General features: G+C 37.4%; 1 protein-coding gene across 1 annotated transcript in view; it reads left to right on the top strand.

Moving 5' to 3' along the window:
• The window catches only part of Dnah3 (dynein heavy chain 3, axonemal), a 912075-nt gene that overhangs the window by 663334 nt on the left and 229135 nt on the right, over positions 1 to 19606 (top strand). Inside the window, exons 42-43 of the mRNA XM_068228454.1 lie at positions 4345 to 4505; positions 19062 to 19193. Coding sequence (XP_068084555.1) covers positions 4345 to 4505; positions 19062 to 19193 — 293 coding nt within the window. The remainder of the gene's footprint in view (positions 1 to 4344; positions 4506 to 19061; positions 19194 to 19606) is intronic.

Genomic DNA, 19606 nt, shown 5'->3' with positions numbered 1-19606 from the left:
TCCGTCTTCACATGGCTTTCATTGATTGTGAGAAAGCATTTGATTTGATAGAGACATGGGCGCACTTCAAGTGATGAGCCAATGCACATATTGACTCCAGGTACTCTAATTTCATCAAGTACATCTGTAAACATGCCCATCTTCATGTTAATATCGAAGAAGAAAAATTCTTGTCAGTAGAGTCGTAAGACAGGGTGTTACAATATCACCTAGGCTATTCACCCTGGAATTAGACAATGTATCGAAGAGACTGTTGTGAGATCAAATTGACATTAAAATTGATGGTACTTACCTGAACAACCTGCACTTTGCTGATTACATCTTCCTTGTCAGCAGTAGTCCTGAGGAACTGGAATCGATGCTGCATGAACTCAAGGAAGTCTCCCAAGCTGTGGGTGTGAGGATGAACCCCAGTAAAACAAAAATTATGAGCCCAATGATATGCACGTTACTATTGACAGTCAAATACATGAAAATGTTGAGGAGTACATATATCTGGAGCATAGCATTATACTAGATAGGGACAATTGGGCAACTTTTGATAGGTTTGGCTACATTCTGCAAAATCTGCAGGTGCTGATGAACTTCAAGAAGAAAGCATACAACTTGAGCATGGGCTTGAATTACTTTCATGATGAACAATGCAAGTCACCTCCAAGTCTGTCAAAGAGCGATGGAGTGCTCTAAGTTTGGAATCAGCCTGATATATTGAGTCCGACACGAGATCAGGAGGTGGACTCGAGTCACAGACATGATGGAGTAAATGGCAAGACTGAAGTGGAAGTGGGTAGGCCACATTACGAGGAGCACATCAAAATGGACCAAGGCTCTGATGGAGCAGAGGCCATGAAGAAAGATGAGAAGGTATATTGGAAGACCACCTACCAGATGGAAAGATGACATCTAATGCCGTACAGGCACCAACTAATACTAAATGCTCAGCAGAGGTTCATATGGAAGGGAAAGAAAGAAGAGTGGATGTCAACAGATCGACAAAAGAAAGGGAAGACTATGACACGCATGAAATTACTCCTTAAGTTTTACCTACCTGTTAGTATTGAGGTCAGGATAGGATAGAACAGGAGTTAAAAAAGGCAGGTTGGATAAGGGGGGGGAAAATGAATATGAGGAGCCGGACTCAAGTAAGTGGAAACAATGTCAGTCTCAGCTAGGGTTCTTGTCATTGCCACCCCACACTTACATGGCGAGGGTCACTTTCAGTTGCCTCTTATGATAAACAGGGCATAGCAGGACCTAGTCTGTTACCTACTCGCAGGGCGTAACTCATGAGGTACCAGACCTGGTTGATAAACAACAGAATTCTACAAAGGTTATTTGAAGTGGGCAAAATTCCACAGTTCTTGCCCTTCAGGCAAGCAACTCGGTGTTGAAAACATCCTAGGGATATGAGCTACAAATTTTAGGTAGGCCTAAATAAAATAATAAATTATGAGAATATATTCTTTATTTATTTCTAAAAATTACAATCCTTTTCTCAATCATCGGTATCCGGTCGATTAGATTGGCAGTTTGCCTTTTTGTACCACTTCATAACACTAATGTGTGTCAATGCAGAGTTTTACTTAAGCCCTTATAACTACATTTGGAGTGATCATTTTTCAAAAAATCAAAAAACATCTGAGGGTATTGAACCAAGGAACACATTACAGAAAGAATTATTTAAATAAGTTAATTTGTCTAGGATTTGAATAAAAAAAGAAAATGACTGGACGAGTTGGCCGTGCGGTTAGGGGCGCGCAGCTGTGGGCCCGCATCAGGGAGGTGGGTTGGAATCTCACTGTCAGCAGCCTGAAGATGGTTTTCTGCAGTTTCCCATTTTCATACCAGGCAAATGCTGGGACTGTACCTTAATTAAGGCCACGGCGGCTTCCTTCCCATTCCTAGGCCTTTCCTGTCCCATCGTCGCCATAAGACCTATCTGTGTCGGTGCGGTGTAAAGCAAATAGCAAAAAAAAAAAAGAAGAAAAAAGAAAATGAGTAAAGAAACAACAGTTTTAGGCTGTTTTTCCAGAACTGCATTTAGGCCAGAAGTGATTTTATAAATTTTTTTTAATATTTTTTTTCTTCAGAGCTATCCAAGACTCACAATTTGAAAGCTTTCTGGGCCCTTTAGTCCTTCAACTTTTGGCACAATTGAAGAAATTGTTTAATTTTATGTTTTTTGTGATATGGGGACCCCTATTATTGTCTGCTAAGAAATATTTTCAACATTAAATAGGAATACAGAAGACTGAAGAATCAAATAGAATACACACAGCATCTACAGAGAAATATCTGAACAAGAAAACACAAGGAGTTATTTGCAGCCAGTTGCATACAAACTCCTCTACTGTTGCATTATCATTGAATCACTGGCACCATAGATGCCCCTTTGAGTGATGAAACCGAATGATAATCACAGGACAATTGGGCTGTAAGGAGGTTGTTCTAGTATCACATGTTAAAGTAGCAGTATGGGGGCCTTGCATTGTCATGGAGAATGTGACATCTCGGATTGAGTGCCAGTGTAGCCAACATTTTTTTCATCCAGAAGTTGGTAAAACACACTAGTCACAGATAATGAAGATCGTTCAGCTTGAACCGATCATTGCGTATAATCAAGTAAAATGATGCCCTTTATGCTAGTTGTTGCTCTCAGGCCAAGACCATACCACCTCAGGTCCCCCTACTGCATTTTTCCCTGAATAAGAGCAACTTCCATGATCTGCTGGATCATCTGCCATAGCTTATTTGATCAAGGAGAGAAACCTCAAGAGATAAACTTAATACATTTGTCTCCATGATGTAAGTGGCCAGCTATCTGCCCCATACATGCTCTACCAGTTGGACCGCAGTGCAATACAACTTTGATTTGAGGTGGACCTGCGTTGTGCAGTATTCTTGTGACTCCTTTCCATCGAAGCCACACTGCCCTCAGTTTTGCACACTCTTCCATCATCACTCTGCAGGAAGGCTCTAGGATCCTAGATACTGAAAGTAGCTGGTTTTGCACTAGGTCTTGAACATTGACCTTGGTGATGATTATGCTTGAATTAGTCTCCAAATATTAATTCTACTAATATTTAAGTGCATGTCTAATTGGCTTAATTGGTCACTCCGTCTTTGAACACAGCCCTATTGTAGGCATGCCTACTACTGGGAAGAATGTACAAGATGTAAAGTGGAAGATTTGATGTTTTAAATTAAAATTCTTCCCAAGACAATGGTGCCATTAAACCAAACTTTTTAGCAACATTCCTTTCCTTCCTTTTTTGATCCTGAACTCTTGTGGTACAGGCTAGAGGCTCAAATGTTTTTATATTCTCTGAATGAAGTTCAGTTTTTCTGTTGTTATCACTAGTAATTTGTTAGTAGTTTATTATTGGTTTTGAGAAGTGGTAGTGGTGATAGTTGTTTGAAGGTATAACTTGATTATCTGTTCCATTATTTTAATGTACAAGGCCTGTTCAAAAAGTTACAAAGCTTTGAAAATACTTAACATATGTGAAGTTTCCATTAAGTGATGCTGTATAGTGGTATTTTACCTAACTAACTAGACATCTGCCTCACATTTCTGAAACAATTAGTTATCTCTCAGCAGCTGTTAGTTTGCAAGTGTGTAGAGCAAATATTGCAATTGTTAAGATTCTGAATATTATGAGCAGCATATCAAAATTTGCTTTTGCTTTAAGCTGTGAAAAATATTTTATGGAGACACACTGTGGTACAGAAAAAATTGCTGAGACCAGAAAAAGCACGGTAGACCAGGTCGATCATAAAAGTGTTGTTCACAATTCTTTATTGACATCAGCGATGTTGTGCACCATGAATTCCTACCTAAGGGTGAAATAGGAAAATGCAGATGTTATTTTGATGTCTTGAGATGTTTAACAGAAAACGTCAGAAGAAAAAGACCAGACTTGTGTAGAAACAACTCCTGGAGCCTACACAATGAAAAGGCGTCAGTTTACATATTGCTTATAAGTCATGAAATTTTGATAACCATGAAGACAACTATATTTCCTCGTCCATCCTACTCACCTGACCTAGCAGGCTTTTTGTATTCCCCAAACTGATATTCACCCTGAAAGGATGACAATTTCAGTCAATTAAAGAGATCAGATTGTGTGGTTCCCCACATTGCTTACCAGGACAGCTTCCATAAGACGAAATAGCATTGGGAACATTGTATTAATAGAGGTGGGAAGTAATTCACAGGATACAAAGCTAAATAGGCTGCAGATAAGTTCTCTAAGAAGTTATTTTCAAAGTTTGGTTAATTTTTGAACAGGCCTTATGTCAGTGTAAGTGTACTTATCTTCATTGTAGTGATTCTCGTTTTAGGGCAAGAAAATGGAGTCCACTCCTCTTGCTCTCTACAACTTCTTTATAGAAAGAGTGCGAAATAATTTACACATAGTATTAGCCATGTCACCCATTGGGGATGCATTCAGAAACCGTTTGCGAATGTTTCCATCTCTCATCAACTGCTGTACAATTGACTGGTAAGTTTGTTATAAATTACCATAATATATACTGTAGCTGTAGTTTATATTATTTATGTTCTTGAATATTGCTTAGTTGTTTTTAGTACAACCACTCTAAAACATTTCCTTTTTCAGACTTATAACAGATCTATGTCATTAAAAAGTCATACAGCACTTTAGCAGGCTCTTAAGGTGGTGATATTTACAATAAGAGATAATACGGAAATATCATGGAGAACAGAGGCGTAAGAAGGTGTGTGCATGAATGGGTGGACAGAGAAAATATCAAAGTTTCTTTTAAAACTCTAAATTTTTAAAATTTTATTTCTTTCCTTTCTTTGTTCTTGAATTGAAACTTAAATGAATAACACCAAATAACAATAGGGTAGATAAAGGTTAGCGCATCAGCTCTAGTAACAACTCTAGAATAATCAGGTACCAAAAGATTTACAGAATGAGCTTGAAGCTCCCAAGTTACAAATGTCAAAAGAATGTCTTTGCTCCTCACAGTTAACTTTCTAGGAGACTACTCTCCAAGATTTACAACATTCAAGCCTCTCCAAGGCACAATCTAAATTACATTAGATCCAATACAAACAGTTTTCACTGTCTTATTCGATCGACAGCCTAAGTTACATTAAATAGGAAAGTTAAACTTTAACAGGGGCAACAAGTGACCATTCTACCTGGCCTTGGTGAAAAAAAGAAAAGATTTAATGTATCGGCCGTAAACCAAAATGTTAGGAGGCGAACTCTTGCACTCCTTTGAAATTCACTGGAAAGTTCTTAAAAATCCTATGTAGGTTTATGGCTCTAATTTACAGAGGCTAAGCCTATACTACAGAGGTGACTAGATGGAGAGAAAATTTTAAATTCCAAAAAGAAGAGAGAATTTTTATATTTTACAAAATCTTACTCACCCAAGTACAAAGTTGAATGGGAATAAAAGAGAGTTCACACTCTTTATTCCCTAAGTTAGACCAGGATCTTTAGACTTGTTTGAAAATTTACACCGGGCGAGTCGGCCGTGCGGTTAGAGGCATACAGCTGTGAGCTTGCATCCGGTAGATAGTGGGTTTGAATCCCACTGTTGGCAGCCCTGAAGATGGTTTTCCCTGGTTTCCCATTTTCACACCAGGCAAATGCTGGGGCTGTACCTTAATTAAGGCCACAGCCACTTCCTTCCAACTCCTAGGCCTTTCCTATTCCATCGTCGCCATAAGACCTCTCTGTGTCGGTGCGACGTAAAACCACTAGCAAAAAATGAAAATTTACATTGAAAGATTGATTTTTACATTAAGAAAGAATTTGGAAACCTTCCCTTCATTTAAGTTTTCTGAGACTATCACATGATTAAGATATGTGTGCCATTACCGTGGTGGGCCTTCCGACAATGGGCGAGGCTTGCTCCCTGCCTCCGACACACTCTAAACCTCTTGACTGGAGCAATGGAAAAGACAACTTGGCCCAAAAGGGCCCACCTTTTATAGCGGAGAGGAACTCTCTGGGTCGAAGTCCTGTACAAACCCCCAATTGTGATTGGTTAATTTAATAAATATCCCAAAATTTTGATAGCCTAAATTTTAAGAAGGAGGGAAAAGATGGAATTGCTAGTAACCTTTGAACACCAAAAAAAATCTACAAACAATTCAGTTTAGAAAACATGCGAGTACTAACATTCTCTTGAAAATTAATTGTCCATCCTCCCACCAGAGGGGGCACATAAGTCAACAGTAGAGACATCTGAAGACAAAGTTTGAAACTTCTTTGAAGATAAGTTTCACTGTTCATATGACAGATGGCCTTCTAAAAGGCGCTCACTTTAAATTAACGGTACCTCCGGTTCAGACCTCCGGTACAGACCTCCACCCCTGAAAGTTTTTCCATGGTTGATACAGTTTTGAAATTTAGCAATATAGAAAATTTTTAATTTGAAGATCGAAGACAGAAAATTTATTGGTGGAGAGTTCATTGACAAGGTAATTTGAAGAAAATAATTCTTGATGTGATTTGTGAAGTTAACTAAGTTTAAGTTATAAGGAGATTCCCACCTTCCAATACTTGTTAATTTCTTATAACAGTTCTGTTGTTTACATGACATAATCTAGCTTTTGGAAGGTGGGAATCGCCTTATAACTTAACATTAGTTGCATTGAGCCAATACGGACAAAATATGAGATTTGTAACCACTAGCTTTCGGGACAATTACGGTTACCATAATAATAATAACAATAATATAGAAATAATAATGATAATGAGAAAGAAAATGACGCAGTGGTGGAGAATTCATATAAACCAAATACAGGGAATACTTACAGGCCTAAAAATGACAACTAAGACAGGATAGTGGAACGTGCTGGGAAGCCCTATCTATGAGGTCCATGGGAACGTATGACGTTATGGGGGAGAAAAGACTTACAAGAAACACCCTCTAGCTCAACTATATTAAAAATGACAAGAAGGTGTTACAAAATACAGTTCCACGACACAGAAACAAGACATACTTAAGTAACCTAACATAAAATTTGATTTAACAATGAAAGGGATGCTACATTAAAGGTATAGTTTTAAAGCGAAAGTATATAATGGTTGAAAGAATTGAAAGTACAGCAATTGGAACCTAGGGTAAACTCGGACACATCAAATTAAACTTTTAAGATGGCATTAAGCGAAGAAATAATGAAACACAAAAGGAATTAAACTAAATGAAACGAAACCGGAAAACATTGAGAATAACATTGCAAAAACACTGAAATAACACTTACCGCGGAAAGATGGAGCTCCCGAGGGTAGTAGCCCTCGAGCGCGAACGCTCGCTTGGGCGGTCGGATGGAAAATGACGCCGAGCTCACGCCTCATTTTTCCCAAGCCGGTAGGAAAACCGGATATGGCTCGATTACAATCAACCAATAAGATCAAACTTACCCTAGATTCCTGGACCTTTTTGCCAATAGGAAATCTTGTGACCATATATGGTCATTTTAACATCGTTAGCAATTGCACAAGTTCTGGAACATTACTATTACAACACCGAAATTTCATCATAGGAAACCGCGCTTGCAGTACAGGTACAGGATGCTCCAAAATAAATCACCTTACAAATTTTACATCAGATTACATAAAAACTACATTTAAAAAAAATCACTTCAAAACACTTTTGCATGTTGCAATGTTCATACAGTTCAATATTTCTTGCCGTTACATAAAATTCCAGTAGAGTCCAGAGTTGCAAAAAATTAAATCCTTCAGACAAATAAAAAAATTAAAATTTACATTTCCAAACACACTGTAGTTTCAGTTCTCCGTCCCACCAACCGGTGACAAGATTTATAATTTGTGAAGTTGTTGAAGTCCGGATAGTTATGCCCAAGGTTGACGGCAAGAGTGGCTGCTACTGGCGATGCCAGGGCAGGGTGCCCCGGACCCCCCAAGTACCCTCAAATACGTCTCTCCCACTACCTTGAGAGGGGTAGCCATGGTGATGGTTGCCCCGGACCTAATATTGAAGTTCTACCCAATGTTAAAGTGGGCAGTTGTGGAACCGCATCCCAGCCATTGCCACTAATGATGGTGCCCAATTTGCTGTTGGGAAGGAGACTGGACCAGAGCGAGGCGGACCCTTACCCTACACCGGCACCTCTTGCCAGTTGTTATGACACGGCTTCAGATGACATTAGGGCACTGCAACAATAATTTTCTGGGCAACAGTAACTGTTTTTATGGAGATTGTTTGTTTTGGGTAGGTAGTGCATTTAAGGCGGGCGGCATAGAGGGCGAGTGCGTGGAATCCAGGCTCAGGCTTGGAGGCAGAAGCAAGGTAATGGCAGACAGGAAAAGAAAGGGAAGAAGAAGAAAATTTTATTGAAGGGAAGGTTTACAACAGTTAGAAAAATAAAAAGGTTACATTATAGACTTTTCACAGATAACAGGGCAGAAGGCCTCCTCTTTCAAACTTAGTTATAATACTTAAAATACTGAACAGCTAAGGAAATAAATATAATTAGCAATGCCATGACAATCTTACAGTGGCCTATACTGAACCTACATTTCTACTGGTTTTACTTGGGACTGGTGAACCCTAAAAATCAACTCTGTGTCTGGATTGTTCACCAAGAGGGTGACCTGCATTAAGAAATCCAGAATAATGCACAGTCCATGAAATCTGGGGGCAAGCTTGCCTGGAGGAACAAAATTTTTTACCATGACTTGGTCTTCAAACTTTAAATTGGTGGGTCTCTGTCCATGAACATATCTTTCTTTCACTTTCCCATGAGAAACTTATAGTTACTTTTGGCCTTCCTTCACAGATCCCTGATATTATCAGGATCTATTGTCTCTGGGAAAATCTCATTGATTCACCACAAAGTGGACAACGGTGTGTTAGGAACGAACTTAAACATGAGGGATGCAGGTGAAAACTTGTGTGACTCGTGAACAGCCGAGTTGAGTGCAAAAGATAACCAATGCAGTGAAGTATCCCACCTAGAATGGTCTTCATGATGAAAAGCGATCAAGGCAGATCGAGGATTGCAGTTAACCCGCTCAGCAAGATATGGCTGTGGGTAATGGGTGGATGTTGTTACGTGTGAGAAAGATAAGTCAAAACAAAATTTTCAGAATAAATTAGATGTAATGGCTTGGCATTATCAGAGATTATATGTTGACAAGGACCAAAAGAAGCAAAAATAGTATTAAGGTAAGAAATGGTAGACTGAGAGGTGGCCAGCTTAGTCGGAAGTAGCCATGAAAACCTTGTGAAACCATCTACACACACAAGGATAAATTTGTTCCCGTTCCCCTTAGATTGAGGGCAGGTAATCTATGTATAAGCGTGCCATAGGGCGAGATGCTTGGTGAGATGACAATAACCCTAGGTTAGTGGACAAAGTGGGATTACTAAGCAAGCAAGATTAACAAGCTTTAACCATTTGCTTAATTTTGCCGTCCATACTCTTCCAGATGAACATTTCTCTAATTTTTTCTCTAGTTTTGAAGATGGCTAAATGTCCTTCTAATGGGGTCTTATGGTAGTACTTGAAGATCATAGGCACAAGCACAGTTGGAACTACAACTTTCATTTTTTGATCGTGCTTCGAAGGGCAACACAGAACCTTATTCCTCAGAACATAAGAAACTACATGATCCCCAGAAGAAAGGGTTTCCATAATAGGAGCCAGCACTTGATCTTCTCATTGATATTTTTCATGGAATAACATAGGGGCATCAGTCAAAATGACACTAACACAAGAAGGGTATGGAAATAGAAGGAGAAGAACTTTCCTCTGACTCAGTGGAATCAACCTCATCAGAAAACATGTGGCTTAACCCATCCGTGACCACATTCTTAGATCCCCGACTCTTTCGCACCTCAAATTGAAATGCCGAGTTGTGGATAGCCCAACAGGTGATATGTCCTGTATGACAGGGCCTAGCCAAAACCCAGCTCAAATCCTGATTATCAGTTTCTAATTTGAACTTAACATGTCCAAGATACAGGCAGAATTTTTCCAAGGTGAACAGAACAACTAGTCCTTCTAATTCATAAATGGAATACTTGGTTTCTTGAGCTGATAAGGTCTTAGACGCATAGGCAATTGGCCGCCTTCTGAGTTCATTTTCTTGGAGAAGGACAGCCGTGACTGCAGATGATGAGATGTCTGTTTGAACGATGAACTTCTTAGAGATGTCTGACATAGCTAACATAGAGAGCTAACTTGATCTCTGAACGCAGCTTGCTGGAATGGCCCCCATTCAAACTTGACACCTTTCCTACAAAGTAGGTTCAGGGGTGCCGCCCTATTAGCAAAGTTGGGAATAAATTTCCTGAAGAAATTCACCATGCCAATGAATCTAGCAATTCCTTTTACATCTTTCAAATGTTTAAAGTCACAAATTGCCTGCGTTCTAGAATGGTCCATTGAAACTCCGTCAGGTGACACAATACGCCCTAAGAAGGACATAGAAGACTTAACAAAAGCTACCTTAGATAATTTTACCATTAATCCAGCCTTATGAAAATGATTTAAGGCTTCTTTTAGATAATCTAATTGTTCTTTAAAGGTTTCAGAAAAAATCACAACATCATCAAGATAATGGTGCAGATATTCGAATTTGATCAATCAAATCAATCAATACTGATCTGCATTTAGGTCAGTTGCCCAGGTGGCAGATTCCCTATCTGTTGCTTTCCTAGCCTTTTCCTAAATGATTTCAAAGAAATTGGAAATTTATTGAACATCTCCCTTGGTAAGTTATTCCAATCCCTAACTCCCCTTCCTATAATTGAATATTTGCCCCAGTTTGTCCTCCTGAATTCCAACTTTATCTTCATATTGTGATCTTTCCTACTTTTATAAACGCTATTCAAACGTATTCATCTACTAATGTCATTCCATGCCATCTCTCCGCTGACAGCTCGGAACATACCACTTAGTCGAGCAGCTCTTCTTCTTTCTCTCAATTCTTCCCAACCCAAACATTGCAACATTTTCGTAACGCTACTCTTTTGTCGGAAATCACCCAGAACAAATCGAGCTGCTTTTCTTTGGATTTTTTCCAGTTCTTGAATCAGGTAATCCTGGTGAGGGTCCCATACACTGGAACCATACTCTAGTTGGGGTCTTACCAGAGACTTATATGCCCTCTCCTTTACATCCTTACTACAACCCCTAAACACCCTCATAACCATGTGCAGAGATCTGTACCCTTTATTTACAATCTCATTTATGTGATTACCCCAATGAAGATCTTTCCTTATATTAACACCCAGATACCTACAATGATCCCCAAAAGGAACTTTCACCCCATCAACGCAGTAATTAAAACTGAGAGGACTTTTCCTATTTGTGAAACTCACAACTTGACTTTTAACCCCGTTTATCAACATACCATTGCCTGCTGTCCATCTCACAACATTTTCGAGGTCACGTTGCAGTTGCTCACAATCTTGTAACGTATTTATCACTCTATAGAGAATAACATCATCCGCAAAAAGCCTTACCTCCGATTCCACTCCTTTACTCATATCATTTATATATATAAGAAAACATAAAGGTCCAATAATACTGCCTTGAGGAATGTTGGAGTAGACCCTATCTACATTCTAGTAAGAACAGCCGCGTCCATGGGGAGCCCGAAAGGCACACGGTTGTATTTGTACAAATTGCAGTCGGTAGCGAAAGCCGTCAGATGTTTCGATTCTTCCGCCAAAAGTGTCTGATTGTACGCTTGGTTAAGATCTAGGATGGTGAAGAACTTACCCTTATGAAACCAAGAGAAACATGAATGCAAATCAGGAAGGGGCACTGATTGCAATATGACCTTACGGTGAACAGAAGTAGAATTTTTATATTAGAGATGAGATTGCTCTGGCAGGAATAAAATTAGCTAAAAGATGTGCATGGCAAACTTCTATAGAGCTTCTATTTGCTATTGCCTTTACAATCTTGTCAGAGAGGACACCAACTGAGTATGGGTAAATAATCTGTAAAATCTGAGAATGTGAGAGAGAAAACACTAATGCATGATCTGAAATTCAACAAGAAACCTTAGGAAGGTAATTACATCATTGGTCAAGTTTACTGAAAATTCTGAAATACTCTTAAGCAACATGGCTAAGGAGTGGCGCAGGCTACTGAAACCTGGAGACGTAATCGGGGACGGCACTGGAGGTTAAAGGGGTTCAAAAGCTGCATTACTGATGATGAAGGGTGGAAGTTGTTGTGGATGACTAACTACTTGTTCAGATGGGGCAGAAGTTTGTTGTTGTAAGTCAACGGATTCCTTACTTTCAGAAGACTCTTCCGTTTGTACATATACTGGAGGAAGATAGTCACGCTTAGCACTAGCGGCTCCAGAAACAATTGATTAACCTTATTTGACAACTCGGAAAGTTGTTCAACTAGAGTATTAGCCATACAAGCATGATCTTTCTTAAGTTTCAAACACAATCGGTCCCTAGCCCTGTTATAGAAATGGAATAATCTAGCTTTAATTCGCTTTAGTTGATTTCCAGAGGGTTCACCTACTTAAAAAAAAACTTAGAAATCCACAACGTCAAAGTTCTAAGAGGAACAGACACTGGTTCAGATCATTACTTAATTCAAATCAAGATTAAATTTACTCTGTTAAAAAAAAAGACAAAATAGAGTTGGAGAGAAAAGGACATATGACCCTCATCAGTTAATCCAGAGTGCCCAGTATTGGCAAAAAACAGGAACTACAAGACTAACAAGACTAATTTAGATGACCTAATACCAATTCTTGCCAACGGCCTTAGCCGTGTTGAAACACTGGATCCCGTGAGATCTCCGAAGTTCAGCAACATTGGGCGTGGCCAGGAGTTGGATGGGTTGCCACGCTCTGTTGGTGGGGGGTAAGGGAATGGAGGAGCGGAAAGGAACTGGCCACCCTACCGCACGTAAACTCCGGCTCAGGAACACCTCTGCGGAGGTTCGGACCTGCCTTCGGGCAAAATAACCCTTACCTTACCTTAATACCAATTCTTAAACAGAATGCAGAATATCTAGCTCCATTAAATCCAAGGGAAATACATGCCTGGTGGACCTGTGATTGTGATAGAATGTATGAAGAAAGACACCAGGCTTGGTTGAAATTTCAAGCTCACAAAATACAAGAAAAATGCTACTAACCTCAAGAATATCTGAACAGAATTCACCCGATTATTCAAAGAATTAAGAGAAAATATCAAAGAGATTTAATAAACTCTATTGAGGAAAATTATTACAAAACCAATTCTAGAGATGATTATAAAGCCTTTGGTAAACAATTGCAACAGTATGCCCCCCCCCCCCCCCCCCGACATTATTGTTGAAAAATAAAGATGGAAAAATAGCTCATAATAATAAGGAAAACACAAATCTTGGTGGAAGCATTTAACAAGCTCTTGAACAGTAATGAACCTGAAAAGCTCTTATTAATTGATACGTATATCCTGATAAAAACTAAACCAGAAAATATAAACCCACCTATGGCAAAAGAAGTTGAAACAGTGCTTAAGGAAATAAAGAACTACAAATCTTGTGGAGAGGGCCGTGTTTTTGCAGAGATGTGGAAATACACCGGCAGTGCAACTCAGACATCCCTCCATATGATATTATTGAAGATTTGGATATCAGAAAAATTCCCAGAACAATGGACAAGAGCTATAATTAATCCAATTCATAAGAAAGCTGGAAGAAGTACCTAATCCAGACAACTATAGCCTCTGTGCGCTGATGGGAGAAATGCTCCGCTACACTGCGAGTGGCAAACATTGTAAGTTAATGCGTTTCACCGCACACATATCCGCTGTCGTCTCACTGCGTGCTGCCATGGCCGATTAAATAATAACAGTGGGATTTCAGAGTGTTTTATGCAACAACAATTGGCCACGTTATTCCAAACTTGCAGAAAGTGGTCATGTAATAAATTTACATGAAAAAAAAGTTAGCAGGAAATAGCAACAGAGCAATAACTGCAAATGTGATCAGAAAGAAACATTGGTTCACTAGAAACCTTTCACTAGAAACCTTACCATTTCACAATAGAGGCAACATAGCAATTTATGTATTAGTAATGGTGATAACGAGATTAGTGACATTCAACAATGCTGTCTTCAGAAAAAAATCCTTGGTCTATTTTTAATACAATATTATGTTAGCGTAGGTTAATTCTACTAGGGAGGCGATTAATTTTAGATTTAAATTTTAATTAATTTTAAACATAACCATGTTTTCTAAGGAAGGTCTTGGTAGCAATCGTTATTATTTCATGAAGGTGAATAATTGTTTCCATGATATGTAAGCATATTTCAGCTGTTGTTTATGCAGTTTGCTTCGAACATGTCACCTCACATACTGGTCTCAACCTCTTATCTCATATGTAGGGAAAGAGAACTACAACAGGAGGAAGAGAGTAGAGGAACTTTTTCTGATAAAATAGCTCAGGCTTAATGTTGGACCTATTGAAATTCCTGATATTGAAACCGCATGTACACTATCAAAAATTATGCATGAGAAGAAAAATTCAGAACCACTTAAAGTTGCCAATAAGTGATTATTTATATTGTGTGTCTGTATTTATAATATGATCAAGTCCACTTCGGGCTGGGCTTGAATACTGACACTGCCAGAAACTTAAGATTGGCATGAGGGTTGGTATGTGGTTAAAATGGTGCATGCGGCTCATTGCCATTAGGGGTGTGCTTGAAAAGAAATGCACCATGAATTTACATGAATTTACATGAATTTATGGATGTAAAATACGGTATTTTTGTGAGCTATTGATATTGGGTAATGGGGGCCTATTTGTATAATTTTATTTGTCTACTGCTTTTCCAAATCCATTTCGTTAGGTTGTAATGGAATACTATAAAGTTTCACAATTTGGTCTATAGTACAGTACGGTATATTTATTATTATTATTATTATTATTATTATTATTATTATTATTATTATTATTATTATTATTATTATTATTATTATTATTATTATTCTACTAGCTATAATTAAGACTGTGGCAAAACAATACAATGTGTATCTATTATGATGTGTGTACTCTAAAATGATGGCCTACTGCAGCTTGTTTTGCAAATATAACATTGCTATAATATTTGTTTCTAATTGTTGACCTATTTATAAAATGGTTGAAATACATATTGTAAAGAGTTATTTTGTATTAATTAAAATGTATAAATCCCGAATTACTTCTTGCGATTTACGGCTATGATCCACCATCTTTTCAAATGCATTTCATGTGGTCGTAAAGAAATGGGTTTTTTTTTTACAGTACCTATTAATGCAGCCAACAACAAGCACATAGTTCTGCCCGAACATTATGGCATTAAAAAAATATTCTTCTGAAGACAGCATTGTAAAATGATTCTTCTTATTCTTCTGATTCTCCTTTTAATTTATTTATTGGGTGCTGCTTTCGCGTCATACCCAACCACTAGTCGTTTTATCAGGTAAAGCCAAAACTATGAAGGATAATATATTAATTGTAAAAGAGAGGAACATAATAAATTAGCTGAAAAACATACCTAGGTATCATATACTGTGTCAAGAACAAAACAAAACTTGGGATAGAGAATGTACAGGGACACAAGGTTCTACTCTTCACGCCAGTGTGATCCATCATGACGGGTATCTACATCACAAACATGACCGAATCAACACGTAAGGAATGTGGTCTTAGATTCTATTAATGGCTTGAGACAAAAACATAGAAAGGGATTCAGCGATAGAGGGCCACTGTAAAATTATTGAATATATGTATGTAAACATCGCTCATATTCCAGCTTCTTATGGTCAGCTGTTGGTGAAGGTGCCCCTAAGTAGTTCTTGCAGCACAGTGCAATACACATGTAGCCTATAGAGGTATTTCTATCTTTGACTGCACATAATATAAGGTTTTCTCTAAGATACTATATAATCGGATTAAAGAACAACTTGATCAAGAGTTCGGTGAATACCAGCGATGCTTCAGATGTTGGAGAAGCAGCTCTGAACAAATAATAACTTTGAAGCTAGTCATGGCACATCACAGAAAATGAAACAAGCCCCTTTCAGTAACGTTTATAGATTTCAAGAAAGCTTATGACTCCATGCACAGACCATTGTTATTAAAACTTTTAAGACATTTCGGACTTCACTCAAAGCTGATTAACTTGATTGAATTTACTCTAACTAATACAATTTCTAAAATTAAGTTCAGAGGAGAACTTTCTGAACCATTCTTCTTAGCAACTGGTTTAAGACAGGGTGACGGATTGTCACCTCTTCTTTTTAACTGTTCACGAGAGTACGTTATGAGTGAATAGTACAAGTGCAATTTGAAAAATATAAAAACTGGAACCCAGAAGGATAACATACATTTGAACGGTCTAGGATTTGCTAATGATCTAGCTCTTCTGGCCAATGATATTCAGGAAACAAAATAACAAATAAAATCTTTACAGGAAATAGCTCAAAATATTGGTTTGAAAATTTCATTTGAAAAAACAGAAATTATGCTAACTCAACTTCTGCTTGCAAACAAAATTAAGCTGGGAGACTAAGAAAAAAAAATTGTAGAAAAATTGACATATTTAGGTGAAATAATCACATAAAACTGGAACGAGAAATTAGCATGCCAAAATAGAATAGATGAACTGGTTACAGCACAGCGTGTTACCAAGAATACATATAATAAAATGTGTCTCTCAATAGCAACCAAATTGAAACACTAGAAAACAGTCACCCGGTCACAAATTACATATGAATGTGAAACATTATTCAAAATAACAAACACAGTTGCAATAAATAGAGTACTCAAGTTAGAAAGGAAAATAGTGAGAACCTGTTTAAATAAAAATTATCAAGCAAACGGAGTCTGGAGACCAGCTTCCAATGAAACAGTTTATAAAGAAATAGAACCTGTGACTAGCACAATGAAAAAGAAACAAATATCATTCTTAGGCCATCTAATACAGTCACCAGAAAATAGATAAACTGGTTACAGCACAGAATGTTACCAAGAATACATATAATAAAAAGTGTCTCTCAATAGCAACCAAATTGAAACACTACAAAACAGTCAACAGAGAAATAATAGAAAAATTATGGAAGAGTAAGAGTAAGAATAATATTAGAACTTAAAGAAGACATGAGAGAGTTACATATTACAATAGAAGATTTAAAATACAAATCAAATACAATTTAAGACATTGAAAGATAAACACACTAGACTATAGACGAAAATCAACAAGCAGAGAATAGAAAGAGTGATTCCAGAAGCAGAAAGAAAATTATGTTCAAAAAGGATGAAACCTCCATAAACCTGACTAAAGTAGTCCTATGTTGGGTAAAAACTTAAAATAAATGCTAAATGAGAGACATTAACTTTAAGAATCTTAAGAAGGGTCAAATATTTTAATGTGTAAAGGTTTTAACATGACATTCCCCTTTCTTCCAAGATACATTCATTTTAAAAATCTTCGTCAAGGGTCAGATGTTTTAATAAATGTCTTTTAGTTTATAAGAGAATGATCAATACAATGAACTATGTGTTTGTCAGCTGATGATAACTAGATAACAAGTTGAAACAGGTACCGACCAATTAGAACTTATCACAAGTAAAACAAGTCAACCTTAAATAACGAAGCTTTTTGTAACTAATTGTAAGCCCATTTAAGCCCTAGTATGTTACTCCCACCCATACCATTACTCCAGGAGATAGGCAATTATGCTGAATGGTAACATCTGGGTTTTCACAATGTCAGTTCCAGTTACGTCTGTTAACAGACTCTGACACATAACATTTGGGTTCATCATTCCAAAGGATATGCTGTTCCAAGTCAGAATCATCTTCCAGCATCTGCAGCTAGGTGTCAGCAAATTAAAGGTGCAGATAAAAATCATCCTTATTTAGTGCATATAATAGCTTTGGTTAGTAGGGGTATAGTTCCAAGTCAATCATAATGTTCTTAATTCTGGTTCGCTTGATATCTAGTGTGACAAATAGTTGATGTTACACTTTCAGTTAGTGAGGAGAACATGCCAATTCCTTAGCCACACATTTGTAATTCTCTTGTGTACAAACTGATCTCAGATGCCTTGGCTTCTTTGGATAAGAACTATTTCTTGTTTCATTAAACAGCTTGTTTATTTGAATAATTGTATGCATTCAACTTTGATTTAGAGGTAGTTTCTGCCTTTCTTCTTCTTCTCCTTCTTCTTCTTCTTGCATTCCAGCCTTCTAAGGACCACATTAAAATTTCAGTTCTTCCTCCTTAGTTGTTCTTTCCTTTTCTTCCAATTTCTTTGGTCCTGGAGGCCAATACTTTTCCGTCATTTTGTGTCAAACCTCAGAAGCATTTTTGATACAGAATACAACCAAATACATTGCACTTGCTTCTGCCATTTTCTCTAACAATATACAGCAACTAATGCAGAAACAAAACAAAAGACTCGCAAAATACAAACATGAATAATTTACAAAAAATAATCACATGATTAAAATTTTCAAACATCTGCCCTCTACTTCATAGCCATATGTGCATATGTGTAATTTTTAATTTATTTTTATATTCTCTGAAAACCGTAAGAGTAGTTAGTGGGACGTAAAGTCAATAACATCATTATTTTTTATATTTTTATTGTCTTTGCATGTTACCGTTGAATTATCTGCATGTAATTTCCTATTCTCTCAGTGTAACAATAAGACTAATTTATGACAGTATAACCTGCTTGGGCTCAAAAATATTGTTATACACTTGTTTGATTACATTGTGAAATACACACACATTTTATCTAAAAGCAGCGACTTTCTCAATGTTTATACCTCAGGCAGTCAATAAAGACATAATACTACACTGTCTTTCCAACTTTGATGTTTGTAACAGTCACAAAATATCAAGTGTTCTTATTCTGGGAGCCAGTTACTAAGGATGGTCACTCGGAAGCAGTGGACCTGTCACTGTTTTTATCCTATCATTATTCTACTTGACAAGAGCAGTTGAAAGTGTTTCACAAGTTAATTTATTTGCTGTTAAGATAAACTTAAAGTTGTAATGATATATTCTAATGTTTGCAGGTTTACTGCATGGCCAGAAGATGCTCTGGAGAGAGTGGCTAAAATGTTCTTGAAGCAAATGGACCTGGATGATGAAACACGAGAAAAGTGTGTTGTTCTATGCAAGCATTTCCACACAACTGTACAGGACATGTCAAAAAGGCAAGTTTCTAAATTATTTCATTGGTAGTTTATTTTTACTAATACAAGAAAATATTAAAAACTGTTAGAACAACTTATATTATTTTTTAAGACTAGTGAATATTCTTAGACTTTGAAACGGGCTCCTCTTAATGTGATTGCTAGCTCTCCATAATTTAATCTGATGTTAAGCATTCATTGAGACCTTGCTGTGATTCTCTGTGTAGTGACCCAAGCTAAATGCAGGATCTGATTGACATTTTAACCTTGATTCTCTTTCTCACATCAGGAAATAGATGGTAATCTCAGTATGAAATCAGGCAAACAGAATGGGTAGGCCAAACTGAATTATCAATGGGTTGATAAAGTGTTGTCCTTATTCAGTATCTACTCATATATGAAAAACATATGATTCTAATGAATTC

This window comes from Anabrus simplex, chromosome 6 (genome assembly GCF_040414725.1).
Source record: "Anabrus simplex isolate iqAnaSimp1 chromosome 6, ASM4041472v1, whole genome shotgun sequence".
NCBI classification, from domain to species: Eukaryota; Metazoa; Arthropoda; class Insecta; order Orthoptera; family Tettigoniidae; genus Anabrus; species Anabrus simplex.
The sequence above is the reverse complement of the archived record's forward strand: the minus strand, read 5'-3'. Positions and strand labels throughout refer to the sequence as shown.